Raw genomic sequence first — 15,285 nt, 5'->3', positions numbered from 1 at the left:
ACAAAATACAGTAGAAGAGAATGTTTTACGCTGAGGATAGGCTTCCGAGGAAACAAACGATGCTTCTGGGTCATTCTTTCAGTCTAGTGACCGATTTTAGGATCACATCAAGGAATACAGTCAGTGATAAGCTGTTTCCACCACTTTCTACTGTTTTCGTCGTCGTTGAGACATGGGGTTGTGTTTCGTCTAGCGCTTGTATACAGGGTGATCCATTGATCGTGACCGGGCCAAATATCTCACGAAATAAGCGTCAAACGAAAAAACTTCAAAGTACGAAACTTATATAGCTTGAAGGGGGAAACAAGATGGCGCTATGGTTGACCCGCCAGATGGCGCTGCCATAGGTCAAACGGATAACAAATGCGTTTTTTTAAAATAGGAACCACCATTTTTTATTACATATTCGTGTAGAACGTAAAGAAATATGAATGTTTTAGTTGGACCACTTTTTTCGCTTTGTGATAGATGGCGCTATAATAGTCACAAACATACAGCTCACAATTTTAGACGAACAATTGGAAACAGGTACGTTTCTTAAATTAAAACGTCGGTACGTTTGAACATTTCATTTCGGTTGTTTCAATGTGGTGATACATGTACCATTGTGAACTTATCATTTCTGAGAACGCATGCTGTAACAGCGTGATTACCTGTAAATACCACATTAATGCAATAAATGCTCAAAATGATGTCCGTCAACCTCAGTGCATTTGGCAATACGTGTAACGACATTACTCTCAACAGCGAGTAGTTCGCCTTCCGTAATGTTTGCACATGCATTGACAATGCGCTGACGCATGTTGTCAGGCGTTGTCGGTGGATCAAGATAGCAAATATTCTTCAACTTCCCCCACAGAAAGAAATCCGGGGATGTCAGATCAGGCTAACGTGCGGGCCATGGTATGGTGCTTCGACGACCAATCCATCTGACACGAAATATGCTATTCATTACTGCTTCAACCGCGCGCGAGCTATGTGCTGGACATCCATCATGTTGGAAGTACGTCGCCATTCTGTCATGCAGTGAAGCATCTTGTAGTAACACCGGTAGAACATTACGTAGGAAATCAGCATACATTGCACCATTTAGATTGCCATCAATAAAATGGGGGCCAATTACCGTTCCTCCCATAATGCCGCACCATACATTAACCCGCCAAGGTCGCTGATGTTCCACTTGTCGTGGATTTTCCGTTGCCCAATAGTGCATATTATGCTTGTTTACATCACCGCTGTTGGTGAATGACGCTTCGTCGCTAAATAGAACGCGTGCAAAAAATCTGTCATCGTCCCGTAATTTCTCTTGTGCCCAGTGGCAGAACTATACACGACGTTCAAAGTCGTCACCATGCAGTTCCTGGTGCATAGAAATATGGTACGGGTGCAATCGATGTTGATGTAGCATTCTCAACACCAACGTTGTTGAGATTCCCGATTGTCGCGCAGTTTGTCTGCTACTGATGTGTGGATTAGCCGCGACAGCAGCTAAAACACCTACTTCGGCATCATAATTTGTTGCAGGTGGTGGTTGACGCTTCACATGTGGCTGAACACTTCATGTTTCCTTAAATAACGTAACTATCCGGTGAACGGTCCGGACACTTGGATGATGTTGTCCAGGATACCGAGCAGCATACATAGCACACGCCCTAGGGCACTTTGATCACAATAGCCATACATCAACACGATATCGACCTTTTCCGCAATTGGTAAACGGTCAATTTTAACACGGGTAATGTATCACGAAGCAAATACCGTCCGCACTGGAGGTGTGTCACGTGATACCACGTACTTACACGTTTGTGACTATTACAGCGCCATCTATCACAAAGCGAAAAAAGTGGTCCAACTAAAACATTCACATTTCTTTACGTACTACACGAAAATGTAATAAAAATGGGGGTTCCTGTTTAAAATAAAAGAAGCAGTTGATATCCGTTTGACCTACGGCAGCGCTATCTAGCGGGCCAACCATAGCGCCATCTGGTTTCTCCCTTCAAGCTAGACGAGTTTCGTTCTTTGTAGTTTTTTCGTTTGATGCTTATTTCGTGAGTAATTTGGCCCAGTCACTATCAATGGACCACCCTGTATATTGAGATTTTCATATGTAAGTGGAGTGTAATGTAGAGGGTTTTTCAAAATGAATATACAGGTTTTAAGGCGTTGTACTATTTATTACGTTCAACTTACAATTGTAAATAATAAACCAAATGAAAGAGCAGCTCAAACAGTTTTTTTGTATACCCGTGCGCAATGGAAAGAGTTTGGAATGACAAAGAATGACTGAAAAACGTATTGAACTAGTGCGAGTCTTTCACGCTTTCCCCGCGGAAAATTTATGGGCCTTTCTTTTTCGGTGAATAATCTGTAACTGATGTTTCTTATCTTGATGTGCTACAGCTATGGCCCGTGCCTCAATGGGAAGGAGCTGAACAACACATCTACACTCCTGGAAATTGAAATAAGAACACCGTGAATTCATTGTCCCAGGAAGGGAAACTTTATTGACACATTCCTGGGGTCAGATACATCACATGATCACACTGACAGAACCACAGGCACATAGACACAGGCAACAGAGCATGCACAATGTCGGCACTAGTACAGTGTATATCCACCTTTCGCAGCAATGCAGGCTGCTATTCTCCCATGGAGACGATCGTAGAGATGCTGGATGTAGTCCTGTGGAACGGCTTGCCATGCCATTTCCACCTGGCGCCTCAGTTGGACCAGCGTTCGTGCTGGACGTGCAGACCGCGTGAGACGACGCTTCATCCAGTCCCAAACATGCTCAATGGGGGACAGATCCGGAGATCTTGCTGGCCAGGGTAGTTGACTTACACCTTCTAGAGCACGTTGGGTGGCACGGGATACATGCGGACGTGCGTTGTCCTGTTGGAACAGCAAGTTCCCTTGCCGGTCTAGGAATGGTAGAACGATGGGTTCGCTGACGGTTTGGATGTACCGTGCACTATTCAGTGTCCCCTCGACGATCACCAGTGGTGTACGGCCAGTGTAGGAGAGCGCTCCCCACACCATGATGCCGGGTGTTGGCCCTGTGTGCCTCGGTCGTATGCAGTCCTGATTGTGGCGCTCACCTGCACGGCGCCAAACATGCATACGACCATCATTGGCACCAAGGCAGAAGCGACTCTCATCGCTGAAGACGACACGTCTCCATTCGTCCCTCCATTCACGCCTGTCGCGAAACCACTGGAGGCGGGCTGCACGATGTTGGGGCGTGAGCGGAAGACGGCCCAACGGTGTGCGGGACCGTAGCCCAGCTTCATGGAGACGGTTGCGAATGGTCCTCGCCGATACCCCAGGAGCAACAGTGTCCCTAATTTGCTGGGAAGTGGCGGTGCGGTCCCCTACGGCACTGCGTAGGATCCTACGGTCTTGGCGTGTATCCGTGCGTCGCTGCGGTCCGGTCCCAGGTCGACGGGCACGTGCACCTTCCGCCGACCACTGGCGACAACATCGATGTACTGTGGAGACCTCACGCCCCACGTGTTGAGCAATTCGGCGGTACGTCCACCCGGCCTCCCGCATGCCCACTATACGCCCTCGCTCAAAGTCCGTCAACTGCACATACGGTTCACGTCCACGCTGTCGCGGCATGCTACCAGTGTTAAAGACTGCGATGGAGCTCCGTATGCCACGGCAAACTGGCTGACACTGACGGCGGCGGTGCACAAATGCTGCGCAGCTAGCGCCATTCGACGGCCAACACCGCGGTTCCTGGTGTGTCCGCTGTGCCGTGCGTGTGATCATTGCTTGTACAGCCCTCTCGCAGTGTCCGGAGCAAGTATGGTGGGTCTGACACACCGGTGTCAATGTGTTCTTTTTTCCATTTCCAGGAGTGTATATTAGGGAGTAAGACGGTGCGCCGCCTCACTGGCATAATCAGCACGCGACTGGTTAAACGACGTTGTATCCGACCTGTGGAATTGGGCGCAAGGGGCCGGTTGACACAGCAGTTTATGCATGACCTCTACGTTCACACACGATCTCACGCGGTCATGTGTATGTGCCTCCGATACCAGCTGATCTATCAGACTTAAGAAACAGTGTTATTTCAACAGTTGCTCCTGACACATTGATCAAGGTTTCGGAATGACTCGCCTAGCGACTCGATGGTGTGATCGGTGTTCACACTGAATAACTGTAAGACAAACTGTTTGTGTTTCTCTTTTGTTTGGTGTATCATTTATAATTGTCAGGGGAATGTTATATGTGCTACAAAGCCTTAAAACCCTTCTGCTCATTTTGAAACAACCTGTATTAAAACTCCTTGGAGGATATCGTTAATTCTTCAGGTACAGAGTTTCATGCCGAGTAAAATTCTGTATATTTTTGAAACTAGTTGTATAACGTGTGAACGTTTGGACCATACTTCGTCGTTCGTGCACCACGTTGTACCTTCAAACGCAAGAAGGTCTTTTGCTACAGAACATGTGATACTTGCAAATGAGCTGAGTTTCTTTAATCTCTTAACATTTTTCCATATCTTTAAAATGAAAATTTGGTTTAGCTTCCAATAGCTGCCGTTCACTATGTATTTAAATTGTAGCTGGTTTTTGATAATACTTCTACCTAATTTTTTTCACTTATTGATTGTTAGTGTGTAGTAATAATATAGCAGATAGACCATCAAATACAGTTCTGAAATGATTTTTTCTCACAGCAAAGCTTTCAAATTGTAATACATTATTTGTTCCTAGGTAATAGACCATATTATATTATGGAAAATTTTTTCACATTTGGAAACATCTTACTTTTCCAGAGTAATTTCAGCAAAAAACTATAGCGTACAGGAAGTGGATTTCATCATTTAAAAATGGAATACGACAATTTTGTGGGTGTGGTTTATTTGTGTTGTACCGTCATATTATTGTGCTCACTGGGTCCTGAGTGAAACGATTGTACAGGAATGGCTGCTTTGTGTACAACTCGATACATATCGATTGCTTGTTATACACCGAAGATCTGGGATATTGAAATCTGGAATTTTACAAGATTACCGATCTGGAGTATCTTCATCGAGTAATTGCGAATTACTTACTGCATTTTGACATCTGAAAAAACGTGTTTCAGAATCTCCATAGGTAGACACACAGCCGTGCCTGTTGGGACTATGATACTGGGGTATGCTCGATTCACTCAATGTCTGAGGCTACGATTCGGGGCATATTATGGAATAGACGTGACATATAACCATTAACTTTACACATTACTATCACAGGGCGCTAGTTTTTTTTAATTTTGTTGTTGTTACTGTTGTGGTCTTCAGCCCAGAGACTGGTATTATTCATCTCCGAATAACCACTGTAAACTACATCTTTCTGAATCTGCTTACTGTATTCATCTCTTTGTCTCCCTCTACCATTTTTACCCTCCACGCTGCCCTCCAATAGTCAATTAGTGATCCGTTGATGGCCGCGCGGGATTAGCCGAGCGGTCTATGGGGCTGCAGTCTTGGACAGTGCGGCTGATCCCGGCGGAGGTTCGAGTCCTCCCTCCGGCATGGGTGTGTGTGTTTGTCCTTAGGATAATTTATGTTAAGTAGTGTGTAAGCTTAGGGACTGATGAACTTAGCTGTTAAGTCCCATTCGATTTCACACATATTTGAACATTTGATCCCTTGATGCCTCAGAACATGACCTACTAACCGATCCCTTCTTCTACTCAAGTTGTGCGACAAATTCCTCTTCTCCCCTTGTATGTTTAGTACCTCCTCATTAGTTATGTGATCTACCCATCTAATCTTCAGCATTCTTCTGTAGCATCACATTTCGAAACCTTCTGTTCTCTTCTTGTCTAAACTATTTATCGTCCATGTTTCACTTCCATATATGGCTACACACTACACAAATACCTTCAGAAACGACTTCCTGACACTTAAATCTATACTCGATGTTAACAAATTTCTCTTCTTCAGAAACGCTTTCCTTTCCATTGCCAGTCTACATTTCATACCTTCTCTACTGTGACCATGATCAGTTATTTTGCTACCCAAATAGCAGAACTCATATACTATTTCTTCTGTCTCATTTCCTAATCTAATTCCCTTGACATCATCTGACTTAATTCGACTACATTCCATTACCCTCGTTTTGCTTTTGTTGATGTTCATCTTATATCCTCCTTTCAAGGTACTCCCTACCCCATTCAACTGCTCTTCCAAGTCTTTTGCTGTCTCTGACCGAATTACAATGTCATCGGCAAACCTCAAAATTTTTATTTCATTTACCTAGACTTTCATTACTACTCCAAATTTTTCTTTGGTTTTCTTTATTGCTTTCTGAGTGTACAGATTGAATAACATCGGCGATAGGCTACAACCCTGTCTCATTCCCTTCTGAACCCCTGCTTCCTTTCATGCCCCTCGACTCTTATAACTGCCATACTTCGGTCCCTTTATTTTACCTAGAATTTCAATGAGTGTATTCCAGTCGATATTGGCACAAGATTTGTCTACGTCTACAAATGCTATAAACGTAAATTTTCCTTTCCTTCTAAGGTTTGGGATTCATCAGTGGAAATATGCCATTTAATTTATGATGTATATTTGTTTGTTTCCGAAACTAGCAACTATGGTCTTTCATGAATTACACTGCTGTCACGCTATGGTTCTTGCTCCAAACTTACCTTGTATGACTTGCTGTTTGGTCTTCAGAAGCTCCTCTTCCACCAAAGATTTCGTCGTCTGGGATATTTCACTACCAAACTCTTCCTTTAACTGATACTGCAAGCTGGCCAACTTTGTTCCGACTTCGGCAGTGATGATCGCTTTCATCTTCACCTCGTTCTCCTTAACTTCTGAGAGTGCTTTCTCCGTTACGTCTTCCCGAATGTCTTTCTTCACTTTTTTCACTTCTTCTTTTATTTCCTCCTTGAGTTCCTCTTCCAAGTCCTTCCTGATCTTGTTGCTGTCTTCTTTCCAGCGCTTTCTAACTTCTTCAGACACTTCCTTCTCCATTTTGTCCCTCAGCTCGACTGTGGAGCGTCTGACGGTCTCGTTCCACTGTTCGATCAGTTCCTGCCTGGCTTTGTCCTGGTCGACCTTAATGGAGTCTTTCACGTGGACCAGCACTCCCTGCAGTAGCTTCTCATCCGTTTCTCCAGAAACCAGTTTCCCCCTTTCTTCGATCAGACTGACGACCAAACTCTTCGTGTACTCTCTTTCGTCATTTCTCGACGTAGACAGTGTTTCTCTGACCCTGCGGTCCACTTTATCCTCAACATCGTCTACAGTTTTGCGCAGTTTCTCCTCTACCTCCTTGGCAACAGTTTGTTCGATTTCGCTTATATCTTCCTTTCTCTCTTTCTTGACTTTCTCCATGACGGCCGACACGATGTCTTTCTCCAGCTGCTTTGCGGTATGACTCCATTTCTCCTCCACCATTTCGGCAACGACAGACGCTACTACAGCCGTTCTCAGATCTTCGATCTTACTGTACACCTCCTCCAGGGTCTTGGTCTGGAGAGCTTGTTCCATATCGTGCATGTAGCGGCGCACCTTCACTTCCAGGTCCTCCGCCAGTTCTTCCTTGATCCCCACCCTCTCCAGCTTCCACTTGGAGCTGATCTCGTTGGCGGTCTTCTCCTTGAGCTCCTCGGCCAGCTCCTCCACGCGGCGGCGGACCTCCCCCTGCGACGCGTCGCCGTCCCCCCCTTCGGCGCTGGCCGCCTGCTCGATCTCGCCCAGCCGGCCCTCGATGCGGGCCACCAGCGCCGCCTCCATCTCCTTCAGCACCAGCCGCGACGTCTCGTTCCGCTGCTCGGCGGCCCTCCGCTGCTCCTCCCGCAGGTCCTCCTTGACCCTGTCCAGCTCGGCCAGCACCTGGCCCCACACCTCGGCCTTCAGCTTCTGGACGGACCTCCCTCTGGGGCGCTCGGATCCGCTGTCGCTGTCGCTGCTACTGCTGCTGCCGCTGCCTCTGCTGTGCTTCCTGGACCCCGAGACCGCCTGCGCCGCGACGGCCGCCGCCAGGGCCTCCAGCCTGCCCCGGCTCTGCTCCAGCGCCTCCTCCAGCCGGCGGACCGTCCCTTCCTGGGCCTCGCGCCAGCGCCGCAGCTCCTGCGAGGCCTCCTCGTCCAGCTGTTGCCTCCTCTTGGTCTCCTCGTCCCGACGCCTCGCCAGCAGCGCCTCGTAGTCTCGGATGCGCAGCGTGAGCTGCTCCTGGGCCCCGTCCTGGTCACGGCGAGCGACCTCCAGCTTCCTCTCCAGGTCTGCGGTCATCTGTTCCCGGTCCCGTTTACGGGCGTCCGTCAGTTTCCGTTCCAGTTCGTCAGAAGTGCGTTGCAGATGGTCCTCCGCCTCCTTGAGGAACTTCTTCCTCGCTGCAGAGTCCTCCTCGAGGAGAGCTTCGTGGTCCTTTATTAGTGACCTCACCTTCTCCTCGAGTTTGTCGCCGTCCTGCACAGAACAGACATTACATATAGCCACCACTTTGCATTACCAACATCTACATCTACATTTACATCTACATGGCTACTCTGCAAATCACACTTAAGCGCCTGGCAAGGGCTTCATCGAACCACTTTCACAATAATTCTCTAGTATTCCAATCTCGTACAAAATGGTTCAAATGGCTCTGAGCACTATGGGACTTAACATCTGAGGTCATCAGTCCCCTAGACTTAGAACTACCACGTGTACCGGTATGAAATGAGCGTTAAGATACAAATGTGTCGATAGGGAACGTTTGTTGTGAACGAGCCTTAATTTTTTGTTTGTTTGGTTGATATGACATCTGTCAAAGATATTTAGTATACATCAAGTCATGGAACAAACAACATCATATGTTTTCATCGTGTTAACAATGTCGAATTTTGTACCAGAAAGTTATGATTTGCGGAAAGCATTAATTTTTTGTTTTCATTTGAAAAAAAGTGCTGCAGAGTCGCATCGAATGCTTGTCGAGGCATATGGTGATCATGCTCAATCAGAAGCACCATCAAAAGATGGTTTCAACGGTTCAGAAATAATGATTTTGATGTAAGAAATGAAGAAGGTGGAAACTCACCAAGAAAGTTCGAAGACGCAAGCAATATTATATGGAGATGATACTTTGAGTCAGAAGCAAATGGCAGCAATGCTAAATGTTGCACAACAAACAGTTTCTGACCGTTTGAAAGCTATGGGAAAGATCCGAAAGTGTGGAAAATGGGTGCCACATGAATTGAATGAAAGACAGATGGAAAACTGAAAAACTATTTGTCAAATTTTGCTTCAAAGACATGAAAGAAAATCAGTTTTGCATCGCATTGTTACTTGCGATGAAAAATGGATTTATTTTTAGAATCCTAAACGGGAAAAATCGTGGGTTAATCCGGGACAATCATCAACATCGACTGCAAAATCAGATCGATTCGGCAGGAAGACAATGCTCTGTGTTCGGTGGGATCAGAAAGGTGTGGTGTATCAGGAGCTTCTAAAACCCGGTGAAACTGTGAATACTAATCGCTAAAGACAACAAATGATCAATTTGAACTATGCATTGATCGAAAAAAGACCAGAATGGGCCAGACGACATGGCAAAGTAATTTTTTACACGACAATACTCCTGCACACAAAGCAAAACTGGTTCAGGATACAATCAAAACACTTGGCTGGGAGCTGCTACCCCACCCGCCATATTCACCAGCCTTGGCCCCTCCCGACTACCATTTGTTTTCATCAATGGGACACGCATTGGCTGATTCCTACGAAGAAGTCGAAAATTGGGTGTCTGATTGGTTTGCTTCCAAAGACGAACATTTCTATTGGTGTGGTGTCCACAAATTGCCAGAAAGGTGGTCAAAATGTATAGAAAGCAATGGTCAGTACTTTCAATAAAATGTGTTTACTTTTCAATTCAAAATTACTGTTTCATTTTCACAAAAAAACGCTCATTTCATACCGGTACACCTGGTACTTAAACCTAACTAATCTAAGGACATCACACACATCCATGCCCGAGGCAGGATTCGAACCTGCGACCGTAGCGGTCGCGCGGTTCCAGACTGAAGCGCCTAGAACCGCTCGGCCACCACGGCCGGCCTACATCTACATATACATCTACATGGCTACTTTGCAAATCTCACTTAAGTGCCTGGCAAAGGCTTAATCGAACCATCTTCACAATAATTCTCTAGTATTCCAATGTCGTTCAGCTAGCAGAAGAAACGAACACCTACACTATGTGATCAAAAGTATCCGGACACGTGGCTGAAAATGTCTTACAAGTTCGTGGCGCCCTCCATCGGTAATACTGGAATTCAGTATGGTGCTGGCCCACCCTTCGCCCTGATGACAATTTCCACTCCCGCAGGCATACGTTCAGTCAGGTGCTGTAAGGTTTCTCGGAGAATGGCAGCCCATTCTTCACGGAGTGCTGCGCTGAGGAGAGGTATCGATGTCGCTCGGTGAGGCACGGCACGAAGTCAGCGTTCCAAAACATCCAAAAGGTGTTTTGTAGCATTCAGGTCAGGACTCTGTGCACGCCAATCCATTACTGACGTATAACCACTCCGCCACAGGCCGTGCATTATGAACAGGTGCTCGATCGCGTTATGCAATCGCCATCCCAGAATTGCTCTTCAACAGTCGGAAGCACGAAGGTGCTTAAAAACATCAATGTAGGCCTGTGCTGTGATGGTGCCACGCAAAATAACAAGGGCTGAAAGTCCCCTCCATGAAAAACAAGATCACACCTTAACACCACGGCCTCTGAATTTTACTGTTCACACTACACACGCTGGCAGATGACGTCCACCGGGCATTCGTCATACCCACGCCCTGCCATCGGATCACCACACTGTATACCGTGATTAGTCACTCCACACAACGATTTTCCATTGTTCAGTCGTCCAATGTTTAGGCCCCTTACACCACGCGAACGTTGTTTGGTATTTACCGGCGTGATGTGTGGCTTACGAGCAGCCGATCGACCATGAAATCCACGTTTTCTCACCTCCCGCCTAACTGTCATAGTACTTGCAGTGGATCCTGATGCAGTCTTGAATTCGTGTCTGGTGGTCTGGATAGATGTCTGCCTATTACACATTACGACCCTTTTCAACTGTCAGCGGTCTCTGTCAGTCAACAGACGAGGTCTGCCTGTACGCTTTTGTGCTGTGCGTGTCCCTTCACATTTCTACTTGACTATCACATCGTAAACAGTGGACCCAGAGATGTTTAGGAGTGTGGAGATCTCGCGCTCAGACGTATGACACAAGTCACACCAAATCACCTGACCACGTTCGAAATCCGTGAGCTTCGCGGAGCGCCCCAATCTGCTTTCTCACGATGTCCAATGACTACTGAGGTCGCTGATATGGAGTACCTGGCAGTAGGTGGCAGCACAATGCACCTAATACGAAAAACCTACGTTTTTGGGGGTGTCCGGATACTTCTGATCACATAGTGTAAGTAAATTATGTTATATAGTGTTTCATGTAATGATAGTGACTGTTTGTCTCAAATAAACCATTTGTGAAATAAATCACGCGTACTTACAGTATTCTCGTTGTAACTTTGACGACTTATACCTCCTGTTCTAATAGTCTATAGCAGCTGAAATTTTAATGTTGTTATTTTATTAACCACGCTATGTATGAATATTATTTGCGTGACAAAATATTCCGACCTTCCCGTATAAGATTACACTGCTTACCAGGAGAACACTGTGTCATAATCCGATTTCTCAGAAACTTCGCCCAGTGGAAGAAGATCCAAAATAAGCGAAGACGTATCTCGGTTTATCCGTAAGTATTCGACCGTTTCTGAAAATTTAGCCAAGTGTCTCACCCTGTTATACACTTATGCGCCGGAGAAACTAGTATAGGGTTGCGTTTTCAAATAGAAACATATGTAAACAGTCAGAATACAGCGTTGCAGTGGCCTATATAAGACAACAAGTGTCTGGCGCAGTTTTCAGAGCGGTTACTGCTGCTACAGTGGCTGGTTATCAAGATTTAAGTCAGTCTGAACGTGGTGTTATAGTCGTCGCACCGTAATGAAATTCGTGACAAATTACTAATCACTATTTGAGAGGAATAGCATTTACGTAAGTAATATTCACACTTGTCTTCATAATTATTTATGTGTGTAGTCTTCAACCTGCTCCAGTTACAAAACGATTGAAAATCTGACTCGTGTTCATCGAACTTTTTCGGTTTCTTTCCAAATGTAGAATCACTTCACAAATTGCCTGACATCCCTCCTGAAACAGTTTGTATATGTGTGGTTCAAATGGCTCTGAGCACTATGGGACTGAACATCTATGGTCATCCGTCCCCTAGAACTTAGAACTACTTAAACCTAACGAACCTAAGGACATCACATAACACCCAGTCATCACGAGGCAGAGAAAATCCCTGACCCCGCCGGGAATCGAACCCGGGCACGGGAAGCGAGAACGCTACCGCGCGACCACGAGCTGCGGACTTGTATATGTGTGCCTTCAGCACTATCGACATATATACATATACGAAAGAAGCTAAGCGTGCTATTCCAGGAGTGCTAACGCAAGGTATGCAGTAAAGTCTCGATTACCCGTGAGCGACTGTAAACAATGTGCTGGTCGAAAAGCGCAAGCGCTGGTCTGTAGCTATTACGAAAGACGGTCTGTTAATGCCGAATAATCTCTGAAAATCGAAAATGCATTGTGTTGACAATACAGCAGGAACTGGAAATAATATAGCTACCCAAGGAGGGCGATATTGGCACACAAAATCGGCACTTATTTACAATGTGGGTGAAACTACGATGCGTGATATTGGAAAAACGAAGAACAACTAATTCAGTTTAGCCAACGGCCTTGCTGCAGTGGTAACACCGGTTCCCGTCAGATCACCAAAGTTAAGTGCTTTCGGGCTGGGCAAAGCACTTGGATGGGTGACCATCCGGTCTGCCGAGCGCTGTTGGCAAGCGGGGTGCACTCAGCCCTTGTGAGGCAAACTGAGCAGCTACTTGATTGAGAAATAGCGGCTCCGGTCTCGAAAACTGACATACGGCCGGGACAGCGGTAAGCTGACCACATGACCCTCCATATCGGCATCCAGTGACGCCTGTGGGCTGAGGATGACACGGCGGCCTGTCGGTACCGTTGGGCCTTCATTGCCTGTTCGGGAGGAGTTAAGTAATTCAGTTTGCTAGCACTTCTGACTCATTTGAAGGTTTGTCAAACTGGAAGGCTCTCAAAATGTCTACAATGAGGTAGCGAATGTCATGGGATTGCGAGATGAACATATGGCGGTAGTATCGTGTACAAAAGGTATAAAAGGTCAGTACATTGGCGCAGCTGTCATTTGTAGTCAAGTGATTCACGTGAAAAGGTCTTCGACGTGATTATGGCTGCAGCGCCTCTCCTTTGCTCGTGACCATATCGGTTGAACACTAGACGACTAGAATATCGTGGCCTGGTCAGATGAGCCCCAATTTCAGTTGGTAAGAGCTGATTACAGGATTCGAGTGTGGCGCAGGCCCCACGAAGTCATGGACCCAAGTTGTCAACAAAGCACTGCGTAAGCTGGAGGTGGCTCCATAATGGGTTCAAATGGCTCTGAGCACTATGGGACTTAACATCTGAGGTCATCAGTCCCCTAGAACTTAGAACTACGTAAACGTAACTAACCTAAGGACATCACACACATCCATGCCCGAGGCAGGATTCGAACCTGCGACCGTAGCGATCACGCGGTTCCAGACTGTAGCGCCTAGAACCGCACGGCCACTCCGGCCGGCGCTCCATAATGGCGTGGGCTGTGTTTACACGGAGTGGAGTGGATCCTGTGGTCCATCTGAACCGATCATTGACTGTAAACGGTTGTGTTAGGCTTCTTGGAGACAACAATGTAGCAATTCTACATCTACATCTACATGCATACTCCGCAAGCCACCTGACGGTGTGTGGCGGAGGGTACCTCGAGTACCTCTATTAGTTCTCCCTTCTATTCCAGCCTCGTATTGTTCGTGGAAAGAAAGATTGTCGGTATGCCTCTGTGTGGGCTCTAATCTCTCTGATTTTATCCTCATGGTCTCTTCGCGAGATACACGTAGGAGGGAGCAATATACTGCTTGACTCCTCGGTGAAGGTATGTTCTCGAAACTTCGACAACAACCCGTACCGAGCTACTGAGCGTCTCTCTTGCAGAGTCTTCCACTGGAGTTTATCTATCATCTCCGTAACGCTTTCGTTATTACTAAATGATCCTGTAACGAAGCGCGCTGCTCTCCGTTGGATCTTCTCTATCTCTTCTATCAACCCTATCTGGTACAGAACCGACACTGGTGAGCAATATTCAAGCAGTGGGCGAACAAGTGTACTGTAACCTACTTCCTTTGTTTTCGGATTGCATTTCCTTAGGATTGTTTCAACGAATTTCAGTCTGGCACCTGCTTTACTGACGATCAACTTTATGTGATCATTCCATTTTAAATCATTCCTAATGCCGACTCCCAGATAATTAATGGAATTAACTGCTTCCAGTTGTTGACCTGCTATATTGTAGCTAAATGATAAATGATTTTTCCTTCTATGTATTCGCAGCACATTACACTTGTCTACATTGAGATTCAATTGCTGTTCCCTGCACCATGCGTCAATTCGTTGCAGATCCTCCTGCATTTCAGTACAATTTTCCATTGTTACAACCTCTCGATATGCTACAGCATCATCTGCAAAAGGTCTGAGTGGACTTCCGATGTTATCCACAAGGTCATTTATATATATTGTGAATAGCAACGGTCCTACAACACTCCCCTGCAGCACACCTTAAACCACCCTTACTTCGGAAGACTTCTCTCCATTGAGAATGACATGCTGCGTTCTGCTATCTAGGAACTCTTCAATTCAATCATGCAATTGGCCTGATAGTCCATATGCTCTTACTTTGTTCATTAAACGACTGTCGGGAACTGTATCGAACGCCTTGCGGAAGTCAAGAAACACGGCATCTACCTGGGAACCCGTGTCTATGGCCCTCTGAGTCTCGTGGACGAATAGCGCGAGCCGGGTTTCACACGGTCGTCTTTTTCGAAACCCATGCTGATTCCTACAGAGTAGATTTCTAGTGTCCAGAAAAGTCATTATACTCGAACATAATAAGTGTTCCAGAATTCTACAACTGATCGACATGGATTATTATGGATGACAATGTGTCATGTCATCAGGCCACAACTGTTCGCCATTGGTTTGATGTACGTTCTGAACAACTGAACGAATGTTTTGGAGACCCACAGAACATTAATGGGATATAATCAAGAGGTCAGTTCGTGCACAGAATTCTGCA

The 15,285-nt window shown here is 46.1% G+C and overlaps 1 protein-coding gene across 1 annotated transcript in view; it reads right to left on the bottom strand.

Annotated features, from left to right (window-relative positions):
* The window catches only part of LOC126106112 (trichohyalin-like), a 134,881-nt gene that overhangs the window by 15,286 nt on the left and 104,310 nt on the right, over positions 1-15,285 (bottom strand). Inside the window, exon 11 of the mRNA XM_049912358.1 lies at positions 6,655-8,425. Within this exon, the coding sequence (XP_049768315.1) occupies positions 6,655-8,425 (1,771 nt within the window). The remainder of the gene's footprint in view (positions 1-6,654; positions 8,426-15,285) is intronic.

The sequence above is a fragment of the Schistocerca cancellata genome, chromosome 10 (genome assembly GCF_023864275.1).
Source record: "Schistocerca cancellata isolate TAMUIC-IGC-003103 chromosome 10, iqSchCanc2.1, whole genome shotgun sequence".
NCBI classification, from domain to species: domain Eukaryota; kingdom Metazoa; phylum Arthropoda; class Insecta; order Orthoptera; family Acrididae; genus Schistocerca; species Schistocerca cancellata.
This window is presented reverse-complemented; position numbering and strand designations above follow the sequence as displayed.